Below are 22,046 nucleotides of genomic sequence, written 5' to 3'. Positions count from 1 at the left end.
GGCTATATGCACTTGGTACCAGTACCGAGTCGCTGTGAAGGGGTACGAGGTAATTGAGGTAGATACAGTGGGGCAAAAAAAGTATTTAGTCAGCCACCAATTGTGCAAGTTCTCCCACTTAAAAAGATGAGAGAGGCCTGTAATTTTCATCAACTAAGACAGACAAAATTAGAAAGTGGTCATTGGTATTGTATGTCTTTCATTTCCTAATAGTTGCTCCCACAGTTGATTTCTTCAAACCAAGCTGCTTACCTATTGCAGATTCAGTCTACCCAGCCTGGTACAGGTCTACAATTTTGTTTCTGGTGTCCTTTGACAGCTCTTTGGTCTTGGCCATAGTGGAGTTTGGAGTGTGACTGTTTGAGGTTGTGGACAGGTGTCTTTTATACTGATAACAAGTTCAAACAGGTGCCATTAATACAGGTAACGAGTGGAGGACAGAGGAGCCTCTTGAAGAAGAAGTTACAGGTCTGTAAGAGCCAGAAATCTTGCTTGTTTGTAGGTGACCAAATACTTATTTTCCACCATAATTTGCAAATAAATTCATTAAAAATCTTACAATGTGATTTTCTGGATTTTTTTTCTCATCTTGTCTGTCATAGTTGAAGTGTACCTATGATGAAAATTACAGGCCTCTCTCATCTTTTTAAGTGGGAGAACTTGCGCAATTGGTGGCTGACTAAATACTTTTTTGCCCCACAGTATGTGTCAGAGCAAGGCCCTAGATATTGTCAAAGACTCCAGCCACCCTAGTCATAGACTGTTCTCTCTGCTACCGCACGGCAAGCAGTACCGGAGTGCCAAGTCTAGGTCCAAGAGGCTTCTAAACAGCTTCTACCCCCCCTTGATTTAAAAGAGTTAGTGAAAATGGGGGGTTCAATGCAGATAGTTTGGGTACTATTTAGCAGGCTTATGGCTTGGGGGTAGAAGATGTTCAGGTTCCTGTTGGTTCCAAACTTGGTGCATCGGCACCGCTTGCCATGCGGTAGCAGAGAGAACAATGTATGACTTGGGTGGCTGGAGTCTTTGACCATTTTTAGGTCCTTCCTTTGACACCGCCTGGTATAGAGGTCCAGGATGGCAGAGCTTAACCCCCAATAATGTACTGGGCCATACACACTACCCTCTGTAGCGCCTTGCGGTTGGCTGCCAAGCAGTTACCATACCTGGCGGTGATACAGCCAGTCAAGATGCTTTACAGCTGTAGAACTTTTTGAGGAGCTGAGGGCCCGTGCCAAATCTTTTCAGCTTCTTGAGGGGGAAGAGGCACTGTCGTGCCTTCTTCACGACTGTGTTGGTGTGTGTGTGTGTGTGTGTGTGTGTGTGTGTGTGTGTACCATGTTAATTCCTTAGTGATGTGGATACAGAGGAACTTGAAGCTCCCGACCTGCTCCACTACAGCCCCGTCGATATAGTTGGGGGGCGTGCTCGGGCCCTCCGTTTCTTCTAGTCCACGATCAGCCCCTTTGTCTTGCTGACATTGCGGGAGAGGTTGCGGTCCTGGCAACACACTGCCAGGTCACTGACCTCTTTGACCTCATCGTCGTCAGTGATCAGGCCTACCACACTAATTCCTGTGTGTGTGTGTGACTGTGACTGTGTGTGTGACTGTGTGTGTGTGCGCGTGTGCCTGTGTAGTCGTCAGAGTGTGTGGAGGCAGCAGAGAGCCTTGCTGAGCAGTGTAGAGAGAACCTGGAACTTCACCCCTGCAAGGAGATCTTCAGTGACTGTCGCAAGTAAGGGAATCTTTCTTTGGTCTCTCTCCTTTTTGTCAACTATGATATTCTTATGAAGAAACAGCTTGACCTTAGCTTATCGCTAGCCTCGTCCCGTACTCCATGTGCGGAAGCCAACTCTCCTATCATTTCTATCAAGTTGCTGGCATTTCGAAGCGTCAAACGTGACTTCCATTAGCACACTGGTAACAGTGGGAGAAATGAAGTGGTTGGTGCAGCAGGTGTATATGCAATGTGTGCAAGAGACTGGGGATGAGGTCGCATAAGACAGTGAAGGAACACGGAGAGGAGTTGGCTAAAGCGCAAACACACTGGACCATCAGCTGGCTTACCTCTTACTGCAACTGAAGCTGTTGTCTGTCGCCTCAGGGCTTTAACCTTTTTGTTTGTTGTCTGTTCTTCAGGGCTCTCCATGACTACCTGAGACGAGCTCCCTTCTCTGACTACCAAAACAGCATGTACTTTGACCGTTTCCTACAGTGGAAGATGCTGGAGAGGTAATGTGCTGCTTAAACTAAATCTAACAGAAACGGTTGTTTTTAGTGATTATTGAATGGCACGGTGCTAGCTTGGGGGGCCATGGGTGCGACCGGCGTAGGGACCACGCACCTCATTTTTCAACGATGACGTCGCCTACCACAAAGCAAAGTAAAAGCATTCTTTAAAGCTGAGAGCCGCGATAGGCACAACAGCGTCACCGTCCATCCCAGGCGCTTTTGTTATTTTTACGAGGAAATGAGCATCCAGCATGGTGGTAAACAAAATCCCAGTACATGCAATGTTGTTCTATCGCGTGTGCAATGATTTCTGAGAAGAAAACTGTCTGTCGCTATACCCTCTTGAGGGGCCCGCTGGCCTGGGACAGGAAGCAATTCGAGGGAAAAACAGATTCTAAAGCGCATTCTGCTGTGAGCGGTTGCATGTGACAGAGGGAAGAATCTAAAGATGCCTTACTAGGAAGGTTTGCTAATATGACTAGGGCTGTGCCTTTGGCTTCTGGACTGCGAAAGAAAGTTGATGTGGAAACAAAATGGAACAGGAGAGAAATGCTGGTTTCAATGGCATCTTGACGAAGTCTTGATAAAATCATTCCCATTTCTAAGTTTGGATTTTGGTCACTTTTTTTGAATCAATAGGCTAGGAAGTAAAACATCCATATTGCAAACAATGACGCACCTGTTTTCAACATGCAGACTGCCCTACAGCTCAGATGGTTGGCCAAATAAGTTCCAATCTCTGAGTTGAGACATAAATAAGGTAGCTGGGATCCTCTATCAGTGGACATCAACACTGTGATCACCCGCGATTCCATGTAGAAATGTTGTGCATCGACTGGGCTTCATAAGAACATGTTTGAGGAGCTGCGAGTGTGAGCTGTCGCTGCGTGCTCAAACTAGGCTCTATATGCGGTAGAGAGCTCTGTTACGGGACGGGCTCGTCGGGTTAGGACCGGACAGGGTATCACTAAATTGATCACTAACAAAAAAAAACATTTTGCTGACCTATTTGCTCGTGCTCTGCTACGCAATAGAGTCATGTCTGACTAAGATCACAACATGGTGTCAGAAGCGCTTCAACCTCGACAAATATAAGACTGGAGATAATAATATCCGTTGACGGCTGAACTGCGGCCCAAGTGGAGCCATTGCTATGGATACTCACAGACTTGGAGCCACCATGAGCAGAACACGTGCAGAGTGAGCAGGGAGCGAGTGATGGACAGAGAGAAGCAGCTAACGGATTTACTACTGGAGGAAGTTGCTTCTCTATTCCGGGCCGGGCCTTAAATTTGTCAGAAGCGATCGGGCCTGGGTAGGGTAGGGGCATATTGGTAGGAATTTAAAATGATGCCCGTACAGGGCTCTAGTATGTGGTGCGCATCTCATAAAATAAGATGCATGACAAACGAATGAAAATACACACGCTCCAATTGAGTTATGCTAATTAACCTATAGCTAGACCGGTAACCGTGACAGGTAAAAAACATGTTTTGCAGACTAACTGTTAACGACCCTAGTGATGATGCCTAATTTGCGTTTATCATAGGCCGTATCAGCTATGAATTGAATTGATTTGGTCAGAAGCGCCCCTCGAGAGCACCCTGCCCCCTATGTGCAGAGACTCTCTAGCTCTGTGCCTGGTACTATGTTATTTACTATGAGATGTGTTTTCAGACAGCCAATAACTAAAGACACGTTTCGACAGTACCGAGTACTGGGGAAGGGAGGATTCGGAGAGGTGAGGCACAATTTTCCATTTAGAGAATTATTAGAGAATTGTGTGTGTGAGATGAACTGGCCTATGATATAGTACTTTGTGTTCTCTCAGGTGTGTGCGTGCCAGGTGCGAGCCACAGGGAAGATGTATGCCTGCAAGAAGCTGGAGAAGAAGAGAATTAAGAAGAGGAAAGGAGAGTCCATGGCCCTTAATGAGAAACAAATACTAGAGAAGGTCAACAGCAGATTTGTTGTGAGTCCCTTCCTATTATTTGGATACATGACCACGCAATACATGTCCACAAGCTTTCACTTTATTCTCTCTCTCTCTCTCTCTCTCTCTCTCTCTCTCTCTCGTCAGTCTCTCTCTTTTGTCAGTCTCTCTCTCGTCAGTCTCTCTCTCTCCTTCTCACTCGTCAGTCTCTCACTCTCGGCAGTCTTTCTCTCTCTCATCAGTCTCTCTCTCTTATCAGTCTCTCTTTCTTTCTTTCTTTCTCTCTCTCTCTCTCTCTCTCTCTCTCTCTCTCTCTCTCGTCAGTCTCTCTCTCTCTCTCTTGTCTCTCTCTCTCTCATCAGTCTCTCTCTCTCGTCAGTCTCTCTCTCTCTCTCTCTCTCTCTCTCTCTCTCTCTCTCTCTCTCTCGTCTCTCTCTCTCTCTCTCGTCAGTCTCTCTCTCTCTCGTCAGTCTCTCTCTCTCTCTCTCACTCTCTCTCTCTCTCTCCTCAGTCGCTTGCTCTCTCTCTCTCTCGTCAGTCTCTCTCTCGCTCTCTCGATAATCAATCTCTCGAATGTCAATCTCTCGATCGCCAATCGCTCTCTCTCTCTCTCTCATATCAATCTATCTCTCATCAATCTCTATAGGTGAGTTTAGCATATGCCTATGAGACCAAAGATGCTCTGTGTCTGGTGCTGACCTTAATGAATGGAGGGGATCTGAAGTTCCACATCTACAGCATGGGGACTCCAGGCTTTGAGAAGGACCGGGTCCAGTTCTATGCTGCCCAGATCTGCTGCGGCCTGGACCACCTACACCAGGAATCGATCGTCTACAGGTGGCAGCTTGTTATCATAGCACCTCAGTTTCCCTTAACACAGATCTAGGTTCACATTGCAACAGATCTAGGATCAGATGGGGGCAACTACCTATTCCTACCTTTAGCAAAATTAGCAGTGGATTCTTCTGATTGTCATTCACTATACAAATGTCTCCCGAGATCACATGATGTCATCACATGATGTATTGGTTTTAGTCCCAATGTCCAATGCCCCAAATTAACATTTTTATTTTTCTTCAGGGATTTAAAACCAGAGAATATTCTATTAGATGACAATGGTGAGTTGCCCTTACTACTGTAGCCTAACTACTGGGATTAGGACATTTGAACTCCGAGGCTCTCTGTTAAATAGGACTGATCTTTGACCCTTGACCTCTCTGCCCCTGTGCCATAGGACACATCCGGATCTCAGATCTGGGCCTGGCCATCAAAGTGCCTGAAGGGGACCCCATACGAGGCAGAGTGGGAACAGTGGGTTACATGGGTAAGCCACCTTACCTTCATATGTTATTACCACACATTAAAATTAATTTCTCATTTCTAATGCATCGGAATACAATAATCATCAAACAAAAACCTGACACATTATTTACCATACTAAGATATTATCGTTAAACCTGTTGTACTGTTGTGTGTTTAGCTCCGGAGGTGATCAACAACGAGCGCTATGGGATGAGTCCAGACTGGTGGGGGCTGGGATGTCTCATCTACGAGATGACCGCCGGACGCTCACCCTTCCGCGCACGCAAAGAACGAGTGAAGAGGGAAGAAGTGGAGAAGAGGGTGCAGGAGGGAGAGGAGGAGTACAGCGACAAGTTTACAGAGGACACCCAGGCCATCTGTAGAGTGGTGAGAGCCCATTGATTGATTGACAAGACGTAGGCTTAGTTAGTGTCATCAGGAACTGCACGCTGTATTTGGTAGTCACCCTGAGTAGCTGAGCTCATATTTGAAAATGACTGACTGTACATTCTATCATCTCTCCCCCGCTTTTCTCCTTTTCTCTCTCTCTCCTCATCTCGCTCTCTCCCGCCCCCGTCTCGCTCTCTCCCGCCCCCGTCTCGCGCTCTCCCGCCCCCGTCTCGCGCTCTCCCGCCCCCGTCTCGCGCTCTCCCGCCCCCGTCTCGCTCTCTCCCGCCCCCGTCTCGCTCTCTCCCGCCCCCGTCTCGCTCTCTCCCGGCCCCTGTAACGCTCGCTCCCGCCCCCTGTTTCGCTCTCTCCCGGCCCCTGTTTCGCTCTCTCCCGCCCCCGTCTCGCTCTCTCCCGGCCCCTGTCACGCTCTCTCCCGCCCCCGTCTCGCTCTCTCCCGCCCCCGTCTCGCTCTCTCCCGCTCCCGTCTCTCGCGCTCTCCCGCCCCCGTCTCGCTCTCTCCCGGCCCCTGTTACGCTCTCTCCCGCCCCCCGTTTCGCTCTCTCCCGCCCCCCGTCTCGCTCTCTCCCCCCCCCCGTCTCGCTCTCTCCCGCCCCCGTCTCGCGCTCTCCCGCCCCCGTCTCGCGCTCTCCCGCCCCCGTCTCGCTCTCTCCCGCCCCCGTCTGGCTCTCTCCCGCCCCCGTCTCGCTCTCTCCCGCCCCCGTCTCGCTCTCTCCCGCCCCCGTCTCGCGCTCTCCCGCCCCCGTCTCGCTCCCTCCCGCCCCCCGCCTCGCTCTCTCCCGCCCCCCGTCTCGCTCTCCCCCCCCCCCCCCCCCCCCCCCCCCCCCCCCCCCCCCCCCGTTTCGCTCTCTCCCGTCCCCGTCTCGCTCTCTCCCGCCCCCCCCGTTTCGCTCTCTCCCGCCCCCCCGTCTCACTCTCTCCCGCCCCCCGTCTCGCTCTCTCCCGCCCCCCGTCTCGCTCTCTCCCGCCCCCGTCTCGCTCTCTCCCGCCACCGTCTCGCTCTCTCCCGCCCCTGTCTCGCTCTCTCCTGCCCCCCCGTTTCGCTCTCTCTCTCCCACCCTGTCTCGCTCGCTCTCTCCCGCCCTGTCTCGCTCTCTCTGGTCTCGCTCTCTCTCTCTCTCCCCGGTCTCGCTCTCTCTCTCACCCGGTCTCGCTCTCTCTCTCTCACTCGCTCTCGCTCTCTCTCTCTCCCGCCCCGTCCGTCTCTCGCTCTCTCCTGCCACCCCCGTCTCTCTCCAGCTGTTGACCAAAGATCCTAAGCAGAGGCTGGGCTGTACAACGGAGGGGTCAACAGGGGTGAAGGCTCACTGCTTCTTCAGGAACATCAACTTTAAGAGACTAGAGGCAGGCATCCAGGAGCCCTCCTTTGTACCTGATGTAAGTAGAGGAGGAGGAGGATGGCAACTCTTGTCCTGCTTCAGCTCTAGAAACAACACCAGGAAGTGTTTTAATATTGGAACCAACCAACTGTTCCAATTGTTTCAATCCGTTACATTCATGAATGGGTGAATATGTTATTTAGACCAGGGATCATGACCTCTACTCCAAATGAAGACTCTCATACTTCTTCCTCTTCTCCCTCTTTCCCGCTGTGCGTTTCTTCTCTCTCTCAGCCCCGGGCGGTGTACTGTAAGGATGTGTTGGACATTGAGCAGTTCTCTACAGTCAAGGGAGTAAATCTGGACCAAACCGACAACGACTTCTACTTCAAATTCTCTACAGGCTGCGTGTCCATCCCATGGCAGCACGAGGTGGGTGAACTAAATGGGACGTCTTTCCCTCTCCTCTGGCCTCTTCTGAGAGGTAGTCTGCAAGGTAACCTGAAAGACTGAATAATTGGTGGTCTTGTCAGTCAGTGGCAGTCAAATACTGTCCTTACACCATCTCTCTGTTTCTCTGTCTCTGTGTGTATAGATGATAGACACAGAGTGTTTCAGTGATCTGAATGTGTTCGGGCCCCAGGCGACCAGAACCCCAGATCTGGACTGGAACACACCCCCCGAGCCTCCCCGACGCAGCCTGCTGGACAGGATCTTCAGGAGACATGTGAGGACACACACACACACACCAACATACTCAGTCTCACACAGAGTTTACACTGCACAGTTACATCCACACACTGATACTGAGATAACACAATCTCCCTTTCTCTCTCTCTCCACCCTCCAGCACCCCGAGGTGTCCATCGCCAACAGTCGCGTGTCTTCCTGCAGTGTGAACTCAGTGGACTCCATGTCAAACTCTGCCCCCTAGTGGCCATGGCTCTGTGTGGCGCCACACACAGACAGAGGAGGAGCCGGAAGGATCTTCTCACTGCTGATTGGTTTACACCTGGCCTGACCAGCTGTCAGTCTTCCGGAGGCACCCAACCCAAGCCCATGGTCAGTCTAGGGGAAATGCTGACCATGACCCGGACCTGAGACCCATGGGGAATTATTGGAGGGACGTTTAAATAACGCAAATACGTTTTGAAAACAATGCTCAGACACTTCACTTACCTTCAGGATCGCTGGAGTAGAGAAGAGCCACTGACTGTGTTGATGAATAAGAAAAAACTAGCTAATTCAGGGGATCCACTGTCTGAGAAAGACCACAGGAAATACAAGATGGGGTCTTTGTTGCTGTTTATTTTTTATTTTGAAAGAAATCAAATTATTTGCATAAATTCACATTCACACTCAAATGCACTCTCTGTTCATTTATTCCTCTCTTCCCCCCTCCCCCTCTCTCTTTTTGTCTCTTTCTCCTTTTCACCTCCCTCTCCCCTAATCACTTATAAACGTACATGCAACCAACAACATCACCAACCTCAAGACACAATGTGCATATTGCCTTGTATACCCTCAGGCCAAAGATATAGTTCAGTTATGTATTTGTGTTATTGTTGCCATACCCGTTTTGGAGGAGGAAGGGGGATTTGCCTGGTCTTTATTCAATCCCATATTCAACTTGAGGCAGCAGCTATGCTACACCTAAGTCACAATCAAACATGTGTTTGCATACAACAGGCTTCCCCCCCCCCCCCCCCCCCCCCACGCACACACACAACTGTGTTATTAGAATTGTAACCACAATACTTGTCTTGTTTTCTGCACTTTTCCCAAAGAGTGCACCACCGCGCCCTGTTGACCTTGAGAAAAAGTAGATTTGCCAAACCAGTAAGCCACCATTTATTCACCAATTAAGATGTTTTTACAGTAAAGATGTTATTGTTTTACCTCAGACATTAAAGTAATATTACTGTGATGTAAATGTTGTAATATCCATTGAGCCAGTGCTGTTTTGTGTTTGTGTTGCCATCACGACCATGGGTGCATCTCGATAGTCTCAATAGGGAGGTTTTCTCTCCTCCTTTTCTTCAGCTGCACTGATCCTAAAGGAAAGGTGAGGAATCCTGGAAGATATATGACCTTTTTCTACAGGAAAGGAGCTTTAACCAATCCAGTGCGGATAAAGGAGAGGGAAGCCGTGTTAGACTATTGAGGTTCCGGGGCTCTGGTAGAGTAATTGGTAAAGGGACCACATGTCACCTCACAATGGGAAGCCTTCCAACACACTCAAACCAAAGGGAAGAAAAGCTTTGGTTTTGGAATTTGATGTCTTATTTTAAGGAAGACTGAATATTTACAGAAAACAATTGTACTTACACATGTAGTCTTGGCCAGTTATTATTTTATTCGTAAATCATTTCACAAATTGAAAATCAGAAGTGCCTCCTCTTTAGCCTGATCTTCTAGACGACTCGCACACAAATGTTTGCACTTTGTTTCTCTCATGATCGATTTGTTTCTTTATGACACACACACACACTGTATTTGGCTGGTGGTGGAGGCTGGGGAGTGTGGAGAGAGAGAGAGAGGATAAGGAGGATGAAAAGGAGAGAACGAGGATGGATCTCTTCCTGCTATTGTTGTACATTACAGTGCTGAGTGTACAGAATGTAAAGCCAAACCCACTGTGCTCTGCAGCTCCGAATAAATAAACCCTGTGCTGCCTTAGCATATCTGTACCATCTGTGTCTCATGTCTGTCTGTGTAGCAAATACAAGAGTCGGGGCATTCTCATACGGATGGATCGATACAAGAGTAATTTGTTTCATAATAACATTTCCACAAGATTATTGATACCATTTTCACTTTATGGGCCGGTTTCATAGTCCCAGATAAGAGTAATCCAAAAGCAGGCCAAATTCAGTATAAATACATTTGAACGGTTGATTGAAAGGAACGATTTTGCTATGAGTTGAATTTGTCTAAAATTATACCAGTCTCTAGTGGTAGCTAGCATCACAATCGAGACCTAGTTAGCCCACACTGCAAGACTTAAGATAACTTGGTTAGCGTGTTGGAAAGCAAGCTAGCCATGATAGTTAGCAGTTCTACCTGCACATACTGTAGCATTGCTAGCTATCTCCTCTTGTTTAGTTTAACCTACATTCACTCATTTGTATTAAATAAACCGGCAAAGTTTAGGCTGACAGTTTTTTAAGGTTGTGGGAGGATAACAGCCCGAAGTCTAACTAACCCTAACTAACCTAACCATGCTAGTTAGCAGTTCTACCTGCACATACTGTAGCATTGCTAGCGCTCTCCTGTTGTTTAGTTTAACCTACATTCACTCATTTGTATTAAATAAACAGGCAAAGTTTAGGTTGATGACTTTAAGGTTGTGGGAGGATAACAGCCCGAAGTCTAACTAACCCAAGATAGACCACAGCCTGTTGTTTCCAATGGGAGCAAATTCATCATAGTGGGCAGAACAAGCAAGAAGATAGGCAGTGCCTAGCATGTATTTGCAAATCTTCAGTTAGTGAACGCCTACTCTGTGAAGTGTGTGTGTGACATAACTAAATTCACCCTTCCACTCCTAAACAATGCAATTTTTAAAACTTTGGCAAAGCCTAAAGTTTACTAAACTTACTAGACTCTGTTCATAACAGATGTTAGATTTGGAAGCAGAAAACTGTATTGAGATCAAGTGCTTCATCGATGAGAAAATTTGCAGAATGTAGGCCAAAATCTTCTCCCACTGCTGTCCACTGGGCTTCCTCTCACCACCATATTTGGTAGTGAGTGGAAATGCCAACCGGACGCTTCACATTTTACATCCGGTGTAATATCTGTCTCATTGATCTGTGCCGTGCTCTCTCTTGGTAGCTATGAGCTAGCCTCCGCCCATTGTAAGCCTCTGAGCGCACATGTTGTTTTTTATGACAGCCGCTACTACACTAGCAGGCCCTGTTTTTTACAATGGCCATCCCAGGACGAGCCAGGCCATGCACTCGAAACCCCACGTTCTTGCATTTGCAGCTCCTGGATTGCGGGGAAGGATTCGGGCCGAGCTTAAGGAGGCTCAAACGTACCACCATCTCTGACCCCCCTCTCACCTCTGAGCCACCAGCCAAGGCTGAGGTCCAGTTCCCCACAACCGAGCCCAGCTGGGGCAAGATTATGGATAGTCTCAAGTCCTTTCCCTCACTGTCTTGACGAATTGACGACGGGATTAATCCCTCGACCTCACGGATGCGATCGAAGGTGGGGACAACAGTATCCCTCCCTCTCAAGCCCTGAGAGGGGAAGGGAGGGGGGGGTGGATTTCCCCAAATCAAATCAAAATGTATTGGTCACATATACATGGTTAGCAGATGTTAATGCGAGTGTAGTGAAATGCTTGTGCTTCTAGTTTCGACCATGCAGTAATATCTAACAAGTAATCTAACAATTTCACAACAACTACCTTTTCCACACAAGTGTAAAGGAATGAATAAGAATATGTACATATAAATATATGGATGAGTGATGACCGAACGGCATAGGCAAGATGCAGTAGATGGTATAGAGTACAGTATATACATACGAGATGAGTACTTTATGTAAAGTGACATTGTTTCAAGTGACTAGTGATACATATATTACATCCAATTTTTAATTATTAAAGTGGCTAGAGATTTGAGTCAGTATGTTGGCAGCAGCCACTCAATGTTAGTGATGGCTGTTTAACGGTCTGATGGCCTTGAGATCGAAGCTGTTTTTCAGTCTCCCGGTCCCAGCTTTGATGCACCTGTACTGACCTCGTCTTCTGGATGATAGCGGGGTGAACAGGCAGTGGCTCGGGTGGTGTAGGTGTCCTGGAGGGCAGGTAGCTTGCCCCCGGGATGCGTTGTGCAGACCTCACAACCCTCTGGAGAGCCTTACGATAGTGGGCGGAGCAGTTGCCATACCAGGCGGTGATACGGCCAGACAGGATGCCGTCGATTGTGCATCTGTAGAAGTTTGTGAGTGTTTTAGGTGACAAGCCAAATTTCTTCAGCCTCCTGAGGTTGAAGAGGCGCTGTTGCGCTGTTGCGCCTTCTTCACCACGCTGTCTGTGTGGGTGGCCATTTCAGTTTGTCCAGTGGTGTGTACTTCGAGGAACTTACAACTTTCCACCTCTCCACTGCTGTCCCATCGATGTGGATAGGGGGTGCTCCCTCTGCTGTTTCCTGAAGTCCACAATCATCTCCTTTGTTTTGTTGACGTTGAGTGTGAGGTTATTTTCCTGACACCACACTCAGAGGGCCCTCACCTCCTCCCTGTAGGCCGTCTCGTCGTTGTTGGTAATCAAGCCTACCACTGTAGTGTTGTCTGCAAACTTGATGATTGAGTTGGAGGCGTGCATGGCCACGCAGTCATGGGTGAACGGAGAGTACAGGAGAGGGCTGAAAACGCACAAGGAGTGTCTTACAAGGAGTTGTTCGGGCCCACTGTCGCTGCTGGTGGCATGTCTGGTGGCATGTCTGGTGGGGTAAGTGTGTGTGTCAGAGCTGTGTGTAAGTTGACTATGCAAACAATTTGGGATTTTCCAACACATTGTTTCTTATAAAAATAAGTGATGCAGTCAGACTCTTCTCAACTCTTAGCCAAGAAAGACTGGCATAGTATTTATATCAGCCATCTGATTACAATGAAGAGCAAGACGTGGCACTCTGTTTTGTGCCAGCTGCAGCTTAACTAGATATTCCCTTGCAGCACTTGACCACACGACTGGACAGTAATCAGGACAAGCCTGCAGGACTTGCTTTGTGGAGTGTGGTGTCAAAAAAGCAGAGCATCTTTTTATTACGGTCAGACCTCTCCCCATCTTTACAACCATTAAATCTATATGTTTTGACCATGACAGTTTACAATCTAAGGTAATGGCAAGTAATTTAGTCCCCTCAACTTGTTCAACAGCCACACCATTCATGACCAGATTCAGCTGAGGTCTAGAACTTAGGGAATGATTTGTACCAAATACAATGCTCTTAGTTTTAGAGATGTTCTGGACCAGTCTATTACTGGCCACCCATTCCAAAACAGACTGCAACTCTTTGTTAAAGGCTTCAGTGACTTCATTAGCTGTGCTTGCTGATATATATATGGTTGAATCATCAGCATAAATGGACACACATGCTTTGTTTAATGCCAGTGTCAGGTCATTGGTAAAAACAGAATAGAGTAGAGGGCCAAGAGAGCTACCCTGTGATACACCACACTTTACATGTTTGACATTAGAGAAGCTTCCATTAAAGACAACCATTTCAGTTATATTAGATAGATAGCTCTGAATCCACGAGATGTCAGAGGTTGACAACAGGTTATGGTCTATATGGGGCGGCAGGGTAGCCTAGTGATTAGAGCGTTGGAACCGAAAGTTTGCAAGTTCAAACCCTCGAGCTGACAAGGTACAAATCTGTCGTTCTGCCCCTGAACAAGGCAGTTAACCCACTGTTCCTAGGCCGTCATTGAAAATAAGAATTTGTTCTTAACTGATTTGCCTGGTTAAATAAAGGTAAAAAAAATATATAATAATAATAATAATATCAAAGGATACACTGAAATCTAACAGTACAGTGCCCAAAATCTTCTTAATATCAATTTCTTTCAACCAATCATCAGTCAGTTGTGTCAGTCCAGTACATGTTGAGTGCCCTTCTCTATAAGCATGCTGAAAGTCTGTTTGTTTACAGAGAAATAGCATTGTATTTGGTCAAACACAATTCGTTCCAACAGTTTGCTAAGAGCTGGCAGCAAGCTTATAGATCTGCTGTTAGAACCAGTAAACCAGTAAAGGCAGCTTTACCACTCTGAGGACAAGTACTTTCCTCTATGCTCAGATTAAAGATATGACAGATAGGAGTGGCTATAGTCAGCTACCATCCTCAGTAGCTTTCCATCTAAGTTGTCAATGCCAGGAGGTTTGTTAAGGGTTGATCGTTAACAATAATTGTTCCACATCCCCCAAACTAACTTTACAAAATTCTAACTTGCAATCCTTTTCTTTCATTCTTTGTTTTTTAATGCGTGAATACTGCTTGAAAATGCTAGCCTTAGCTTTCCTAACTGCCTGTGTATATTGGTTCCCGAACATCCCTGAAAAGTTTCATATCACGGGGGCTAGTGCAAGGGCAGTCAGGTCTGGAGAGAACCAAGGGCTATATCTGTTCCTGGTTCTACATTTTTTGAAAGGGGCATGCTTATTTAAGATGGTGAGGAAGGCACTTTTAAAGAATGACCAGGCATCCTTTACTAAAGGGATGAGGTCGATATCCTTCCAGGATACTCGGGCCAGGTCGATTAGAGGGCCTGCTCGCTGAAGTGATTTAGGGAGCGTTTGACAGTGATGAGGGGTGGTCGTTTGACCACGGACCCATTACGGATGCTGGCAATGAGGCAGTGATCGCTGAGATCTTGGTTGAAAACAGCAGAGGTATATTTGGAGGGCATATGGTGTCACATATGGCATCCAGGGCAGAGGTGGGGGCAGAAGGTGGTCTATAGCAAGCGGCAACTGTGAGAGACTTGTTTCTGGAAAGGTGGATTTTTTTAATTAGAAGCTCGAATTGTTTGGGTACAGACTTGGATAGTAAGACAGAACTATCTCTGCAGTAGATTGCAACTCCGCCCCCTTTGGCAGTTCTATCTTGTCGGAAAATGTTATAGTTAGGGATGGACATTTCAGGGTTTTTGGTTGTCTTCCTGAGCCAGGATTCAGACACGGCTAGGACTTCCGGGTTGGCAGAGTGTGCTAGGGAAGTGAATAAATCAAACAAACTTAGGGAGGAGGCTTCTAATGTTAACATGCATGAAACCAAGGCTTTTACGGTTACAGAAGTCAACAAATGAGAGCGCCTCGGGAATAGGAGTGGAGCTAGGCACTGCAGGGCCTGGGTTACCCTAACACATGGGTGTCAAACTCTGGCCCGTGGGCCAAATTTGGCCCGCGGGGTAATTATATTTGGCCCGCGAGACAATACCAAATTACTACTAGAGCTGGCCCGCCGGTATTATACAGCGCATTCACCACTAATACTACGAATCCCATAATGCTCTGCTATTTTCACGCGCCAATCAGGACAGGACCCAGAAACGCTCTCTCCTCTGTGACAGTAGTCATAGCAACATAGACGCTACAACTGTCAGCGAGCTAACCCTTCCCAAAAATGGCGAAAAGAAAGGCAGAAAACAGGAGCTTTCTGGACAAGTGGGAGGCAGAATATCTGTTTACATATGTAAAAGACAAACCTGTTTGTCTTGTTTGTGGAGTCAACGTGGCTGTAAGTAAGGAGTACAACATTAGACGACACTATGAAACGAAACACCATGACAAATACAAGGACCTGGACATGACTCAAAGGAGCCAGAAAGTAGAGGAGATGAAAAGAAGTTTGGTTTCACAACAGAATATGTTTAAAAAAGCCACATCACAAAGCGAGGCTGCTGTAAAGGCTAGTTATATAGTGGCAGCAGAGATCGCAAAATCAGCCTGGCCCTTTAATGAGGGAGAGTTCATGAAAAAGTGCATGATGAAGGTTTGTGACCTCGTATGCCCAGAGAAAAAACAAGCATTTTCAAACGTGAGCCTGAGCAGGAACACAGTAGCTGATCGCACATGTGATCTTGCCACCAATCTGTATGACCAGCTGATGGAAAAGGGAAAAGATTTTGTTGCGTTCTCCCTCGCTGTGGATGAGAGCTGCGACGCATCTGATACTGCTCAGCTGTCAGTCTTCATCCGTGGAGTGGACTCAAATCTGTGTGTTACGGAGGAGTTATTAGGATTCAAATCAATGCATGGCACAACCACAGGAAAGGAAATCTTTGAGGAGGTTTCCAAATGTGTAACTGAAATAAAGCTGCCGTGGGATAAACTCGTTGGATTAACGACAGATGGTGCGCCAGCGATGTGCGGTAAAAAGAGTGGACTGGTGGGCATGGTTCGGGAGAAGATGCGGGAAGAGAACTGTGCAGGTGAGCTAACTGTTTACCACTGCATCATACATCAGGAAGCACTGTGTGCCAAAGCCCTAAAGATGGAACATGTTATGACCACAGTAACACAGGTAGTTAACTTTATAAGAGCCAAAGGTCTAAATCACCGCCAGTTTAAATCTTTTCTGGAGGAGTGTGGTTCGGAATACGCAGACGTGCCGTATCACACAGAGGTGAGATGGCTAAGCAGAGGAAAAGTACTGAACAGATGTTTCGAGCTGCGTGAGGAAAAATGTAAATTCCTGGAAACCAAAGGGAAGGATACAGCAGAGCTCCGGGAGCAAAAGTTCCTGTGTGAGCTGGCCTTTCTCTGTGACATCTCGAGCCATCTCGATGCGCTGAACCTGCAGCTTCAGGGGCGGGGGCGCATCATCACAGACATGTACGCTGCAGTGAGGGCCTTCAAAACTAAACTGTGCCTGTGGGAGAATCAGATGCTGCAAGGAAACCCTTGCCATTTTCCCTGCTGCCAATCCATAAAAGCGCAGATCTCTACCGCCGTGTTCCCATGCGCACAGTTTGCTGAAAAACTCAGTGTTCTCGCCGCTGAGTTTAGCCGCCGATTTGCCGACTTTGATGCCCAGAAATGCAAGTTTGAACTGCTTAGTAATCCCTTCGCAGTTGATGTGGAAAATGCACCAACCAACATCCAAATGGAGCTGATTGAACTCCAGTGCAACGACACGCTGAAGTCAAAGTATGATGCTGTGGGCGCCGCACAGTTTCCACGGTTCATCCCTGACACAATGCCTCAGCTCCGCACCCAAGCTGCTCAGATGCTCTCCATGTTCGGCAGCACTTATCTATGCGAGCAACTTTTCTCCTCGATGAAGATGACCAAAACAACTCACAGGAGACGTCTGACTGATGAACATCTTCGCTCGATACTGAGGATTTCTTCAGCTCAGAGCTTGAGCCCAGACATTGATGAACTAGCATCCAAGAAGAGATGCCAGGTATCTGGCTTGGGCACATCAGATTAGACCAGTGTGCAATAATTAACGTTTTCTTCATGCACTTTTTCTTGCTACAAGGCATGGGCTTGAATGGTTGATTGATTTATTATCATTTTATTTGTAAAATTATTAGCCAGTGGAAAAAGTTTATTTTGGTATTTAAATCAGAAGGCTGCAGATAGAAAAGAGGCATACAATTTTTATTTACATTTTATTTATTTAATAAATGAATGCCATTGATGTGTTTTTTCATTTGAAATTCGATTTTGCATGTCTCCACTATTAAATTATATATTGTATGGTAATAAGCGATGCTTGTTCCATATTCAATGTTAAAGCAAAACTTGTTTGGGTCCATATTAAAAGGTTCATTTGTTCAATGTTGGCCCGTGACTTTGTTCAGGTTTTACATTTTGGCCCACTGGGTATTTGAGTTTGACACCCCTGCTCTAGAGCATTCCACCTGTTAGAAGCGTCAACCCAGTAGGGTTTGGAGACTCCATTCCCAAGTAGTGAAAACAAACCTCTAGGGGTGGAAACACTGCCACATCCTTGGCAAGGGTGATGTTTTGTCCTCTGTGCCTTTTCTACTCTCTACTTTAGTCAGAGTGAAGGAGCCTCTCCCTCATCTTAATAGCCCCTCTATGCAGAGGCATCGTGCACATAGAGGGCACAAGGGCACGAAGAAGCCATTTCAGGATATCCATCAAGTTAGAGTAGCTAGCATGTCTAACTATCTTAGCTGGCATGCTTACTGACAAGGTTGGTAGACTTTAGAATAGATAGTAATAACAATTCCTTTCAATCTTTTACCCAGAGATAGGCAGAACAATGCAATTAAGCATAATGATTATGATTCTAGATTGCGGTAAAAAGCTGTTTCATGTATTTGAAAAATTTGAAATTCTCCAACTTCCGGACGTGGGGGCCCAACCCCCTCCGGACCACCCTCCAGCCATCCTCACATACTTTGTGCCCCCTCAGATTTTTGGGGTGGGTAACGCTCCTGCCTCTATGGCCAGGGAAACTCTGAGTAGGAGAGATCCCTCTCTGGCTTTACAACAAGTCCTTGTAACTACACATGGATCTGTATGACCCAAGCGAGCTAAGATACTTCCCACTCTCACCCAGTAACCACGGCCCTCTAGGTCTGACCAGTGAGAGGATGACTCTGAATGCAACAGGCTTACCACTCAAAGTCATTGAGACTATCCAGAGTGCCCAGAGACCCTTCTACACGCTCAATGTGCAAGTGACATGTTTGAGGCTCCATCCAGGGCCTTTTGACACAGGGGAGTTTTTTCTCTACTGCAAAGGTTTATTTAGCCATTATTTTGGCCTATAATTATAGGCCTTGACATCTACACAGTAGGGTAGCACCCTTTGTCATATCACTTTACGAAGGGTGCCCTTCGCTTACGTCCAGTCTCAAAGCCTTTGGGTCATCTTGGGACCTGTCTATTATGCTTGAGGCTTTTTCACAGCAGCCTTGTTTGAGCCACTGAAAAGTGTGGAGATTAAATATCTCTCCTTTTTTCAAACCACTTTACTAATTGCCCTTACGCTGCAAAGCGAGTGAGTCAGCTGCACGCACTGTCAGTTCACCATTCGTGCCTACAGTTAGCCCCGGGGTTCTCAAGATACAGTGTGGCAAAAAGTATTTAGTCAGCCACCAATTGTGCAAGTTCTCCCAATTAAAAAGATGAGAGAGGCTTGTAATTTTCATCATAGGTACACTTCAACTATGACAGACAAAATAAGAAAACAAAATCCAGAAAATCACATTGTAGGGTTTTTTATGAATTTATTTGCAAATGATGGTGAAAAATAAGTATTTGGTCACCTACAAACAAGAAAGATGTCTGGCTCTCACAGACCTGTAACTTCTTCTTTAAGAGGCTCCTCTGTCCTCCACTCGTTACCTGTATTAATGGCACCTATTTGAACTTGTTATCAGTATAAAAGACACCTGTCCACAACCTCAAACAGTCACACTCCAAACTCCACTATGGCCAAGACCAAAGAGCTGTCAAAGGACACCAGAAACAAAATTGTAGACCTGTACCAGGCTGGGAAGACTGAATCTGCAATAGGAAAGCAGCTTGGTTTGAAGAAATCAACTGTGGGAGCAATTATTAGGAAATGGAAGACATACAAGACCACTGATAATCTCCCTTGATCTGGGGCTCCACACAAGATCTCACCCCGTGGGGTCAAAATGATCACAAGAACGGTGAGCAAAAATCCCAGAACCACACGGGGGGACCTAGTGAATGACATGCAGAGAGCTGGGACCAAAGTAACAAAGCCTACCATCAGTAACACACTACGCCGCCAGAGACTCAAATCCTGCAGTGCCAGACGTGTCCCCCTTCTTAAGCCAGTACATGTCCAGGCCCGTCTGAAGTTTGCTAGAGAGCATTTGGATGATCCAGAAGAAGATTGGGAGAATGTCATATGGTCAGATGAAACCAAAATAGAGATCTGCATGGAGGAATGGGCCAAAATACCAGCAACAGTGTTTTAAAACCTTGTGAAGACTTACAGAAAACATTTGACCTCTGTCATTGCCAACAAAGGGTATATAACAAAGTATTGAGATAAACTTTTGTTATTGACCAAATACTTATTTTCACCATAATTTGCAAATAAATTCATTAAAAATCCTACAATGTGATTTTCTGGATTTTTTCTCTCATTTTGTCTGTCATAGTTGAAGTGTGCCTATGATGAAAATTACAGGCCTCTCTCATCTTTTTAAGTGGGAGAACTTGCACAATTGGTGGCTGACTAAATACTTTTTTGCCCCACTGTATGTTATTATCTAACCCTGCCTTCATGCCTAAGGTCAGTGACAATTTTCTAGTTGAAGAAGTGCATCTCTACTGTTTGTGTCCAGTACGCTTGTTAAGCTTTTAATTGGATTATATTGACCTATAATAGCAATGGTTGAAGCCCTCGAGGGCCTGAGGGCTAGTTCCACCATAGGTTTGGCTACCTCTTGGGCACTGTTCAAAGGCATCTCTTCATAGGAGATTTGTGATGTGGCATGTTGACCTCATACATTTTATGAGATTTTTACCACCGATGTCACTGCACCTTTGTTGGTGCATACTGTCCTCAGTGTCAGAGCCTCTGAGGGATGGTATGGTTTGAAGACTACCTTGACTTCGGAGAGCATGTCTGCGATATGGTAGTTGGCCATATCCCATATGTGATACATCAAAACAAGTATTTGCAAGAGAACTCAAGGTTACTTTCGTAACCCTGGTTCTCTGATAATATGAGTGAGATATCTCACCACTTGTCCCTCCATGAAGCAGAGCGCAAGGAAGAGAGACATGCTTGAGAATGACCGGTGGGCAGGCGAGTGGCACCTTTTTCGACACTTGACCTGTCTGTCTCTGACAGATGCTGTGTGATTGGTTACTTCCTGTAATGAAATGCACTAAGACAATTTTCCATTATGTGATACATCTCACTCATGTTATCACAGAACCGGGTTACAAAAGTAACCTTGAGTTCTGTGTTCCATTTTTTTTTTCAGAACTCAGCCATGATAAGGCCTTAAGGGCCAAGATATAAATCAATGTAGCCAGAGGGACAAGGGGTTTCAGGTTAAAGGTCACTCATGATTTATGACCTGTTCTCTTTTTTTCCATGACACTTTTTATTGACTTTTCAGTTCAGATGGCTTGTTCTCTTATGCTCTAGTGATATGAATGCTGTTGCAATGGTCTTGAACAATGTTGACTTTCTCTGCCTAGGTTGACACGCAAGTCATTGGAGCAATATTTTCACAAGATAATTTGGGTTTTGGTTGGACTCAGAAAGCAAGGCTAAAAAAGCATGTAAGACTCCTTGAGTAATAGTTTGTTACCACAAGCGACAGTCAGTGGTTTAGCAACCCACAGTCACAGCTACGGTAAAAGGATGGACGCCTTCCAGAGGGTTACACAACCCCACAGACATGGACATTTGGCTGGTCCGTTTTGTACCATGATACTGGAATTATTTGTACATTTGCATTGTGAGATACGCTACAGTGCAGCATATTCGGTAGGCTATAGGGCACATTTTCAGGTCAGTTTTACACTTTACATGAGTTTGCCCGTGGGACATGTGCTTAGGTGCCATAATTCCGAATTTTGACATGTCCCTCTGTGCATTCTCTGTGACATTTAGGAAGATTTTAACCCACTCAACCCCACCATTTATCATGATAAAGTCTTAGTTATTTTGTTGCTTTGACAAAGTCATTTCTGTAGATGATTATTTATTTCATGTAATTAGTGAATCATTTTGAGGCGGGAAAAAACCCTGTCCCTCATTTTTATTACTGAACTCTCGCTGAACTGAACTCTCGCTGGTGAAACTATTCCTTTTTTCCCCTTCAAAATAAATGTTGAACATCTAATAGTCAAATCAAATTGTAAATGCAGGTGAACTGGTTCTACTATTTTTGGCAATTTTTGGGTGTTTTGTGGTGGAAAACTGAGCAGGTCAAGTAAGTCAACCCTGCTACCCATAGAAATGATTTAACATTCAATTGCCCCTCCCTGTTGCACACAACAAGCTCCCATTCCAAGGTTTATGGATGATTCAAGATGAAGTAGTCAACCCTGTTACGGTCAACCGTGTTACTTTATTTGGTAGTTAATAGGCCCTTACTATAGTATTTCTATTTATTTAACCTCTTGAGATGGGAAAACATGTATTTTATTACAGTTTTTCTCAATTGTGTATTTTATTTTTGGAACTGTGGTTAAATGTTCCTAACAACAATGATCAAATACTTAAATACAATCTGCAGAATTGTCTTGCTTTTGTACCTGGAATGCATATCTTAGACCCACTTTTGCAAAACTTGAAATACAATTGTCATCAATGAATACAACATTTATTGTAAAGTTCACAGAATATCA

At 46.0% G+C, this 22,046-nt stretch overlaps 1 protein-coding gene across 2 annotated transcripts in view; it reads left to right on the top strand.

Annotated features, from left to right (window-relative positions):
- Window positions 1-9,885, top strand: part of LOC110525940 (G protein-coupled receptor kinase 5) — a 76,382-nt gene extending 66,497 nt beyond the window's left edge. Inside the window, exons 5-16 of one of the 2 annotated variants that reach the window (XR_005052102.1) lie at window positions 1,639-1,736; window positions 2,141-2,233; window positions 3,911-3,974; window positions 4,065-4,205; window positions 4,813-5,003; window positions 5,247-5,284; window positions 5,401-5,490; window positions 5,647-5,855; window positions 7,116-7,253; window positions 7,490-7,691; window positions 7,791-7,922; window positions 8,046-9,885. Coding sequence is in view for 1 of the 2 variants with exons in the window: in XM_036980099.1 (XP_036835994.1) it covers window positions 1,639-1,736; window positions 2,141-2,233; window positions 3,911-3,974; window positions 4,065-4,205; window positions 4,813-5,003; window positions 5,247-5,284; window positions 5,401-5,490; window positions 5,647-5,855; window positions 7,116-7,253; window positions 7,490-7,627; window positions 7,791-7,922; window positions 8,046-8,129 (1,416 nt within the window). In the remaining variant the exon portion in view is untranslated. The remainder of the gene's footprint in view (window positions 1-1,638; window positions 1,737-2,140; window positions 2,234-3,910; window positions 3,975-4,064; window positions 4,206-4,812; window positions 5,004-5,246; window positions 5,285-5,400; window positions 5,491-5,646; window positions 5,856-7,115; window positions 7,254-7,489; window positions 7,692-7,790; window positions 7,923-8,045) is intronic. The other variant, XM_036980099.1, reaches the window with a different exon arrangement.
- The last annotated feature ends 12,161 nt before the right edge of the window (window positions 9,886-22,046 follow it).

This window comes from Oncorhynchus mykiss, chromosome 6 (assembly GCF_013265735.2).
Source record: "Oncorhynchus mykiss isolate Arlee chromosome 6, USDA_OmykA_1.1, whole genome shotgun sequence".
Lineage (NCBI taxonomy): Eukaryota > Metazoa > Chordata > Actinopteri > Salmoniformes > Salmonidae > Oncorhynchus > Oncorhynchus mykiss.
Note: the sequence above shows the minus strand (reverse complement) of the source record. Positions and strands in the feature narration are given on the sequence as shown.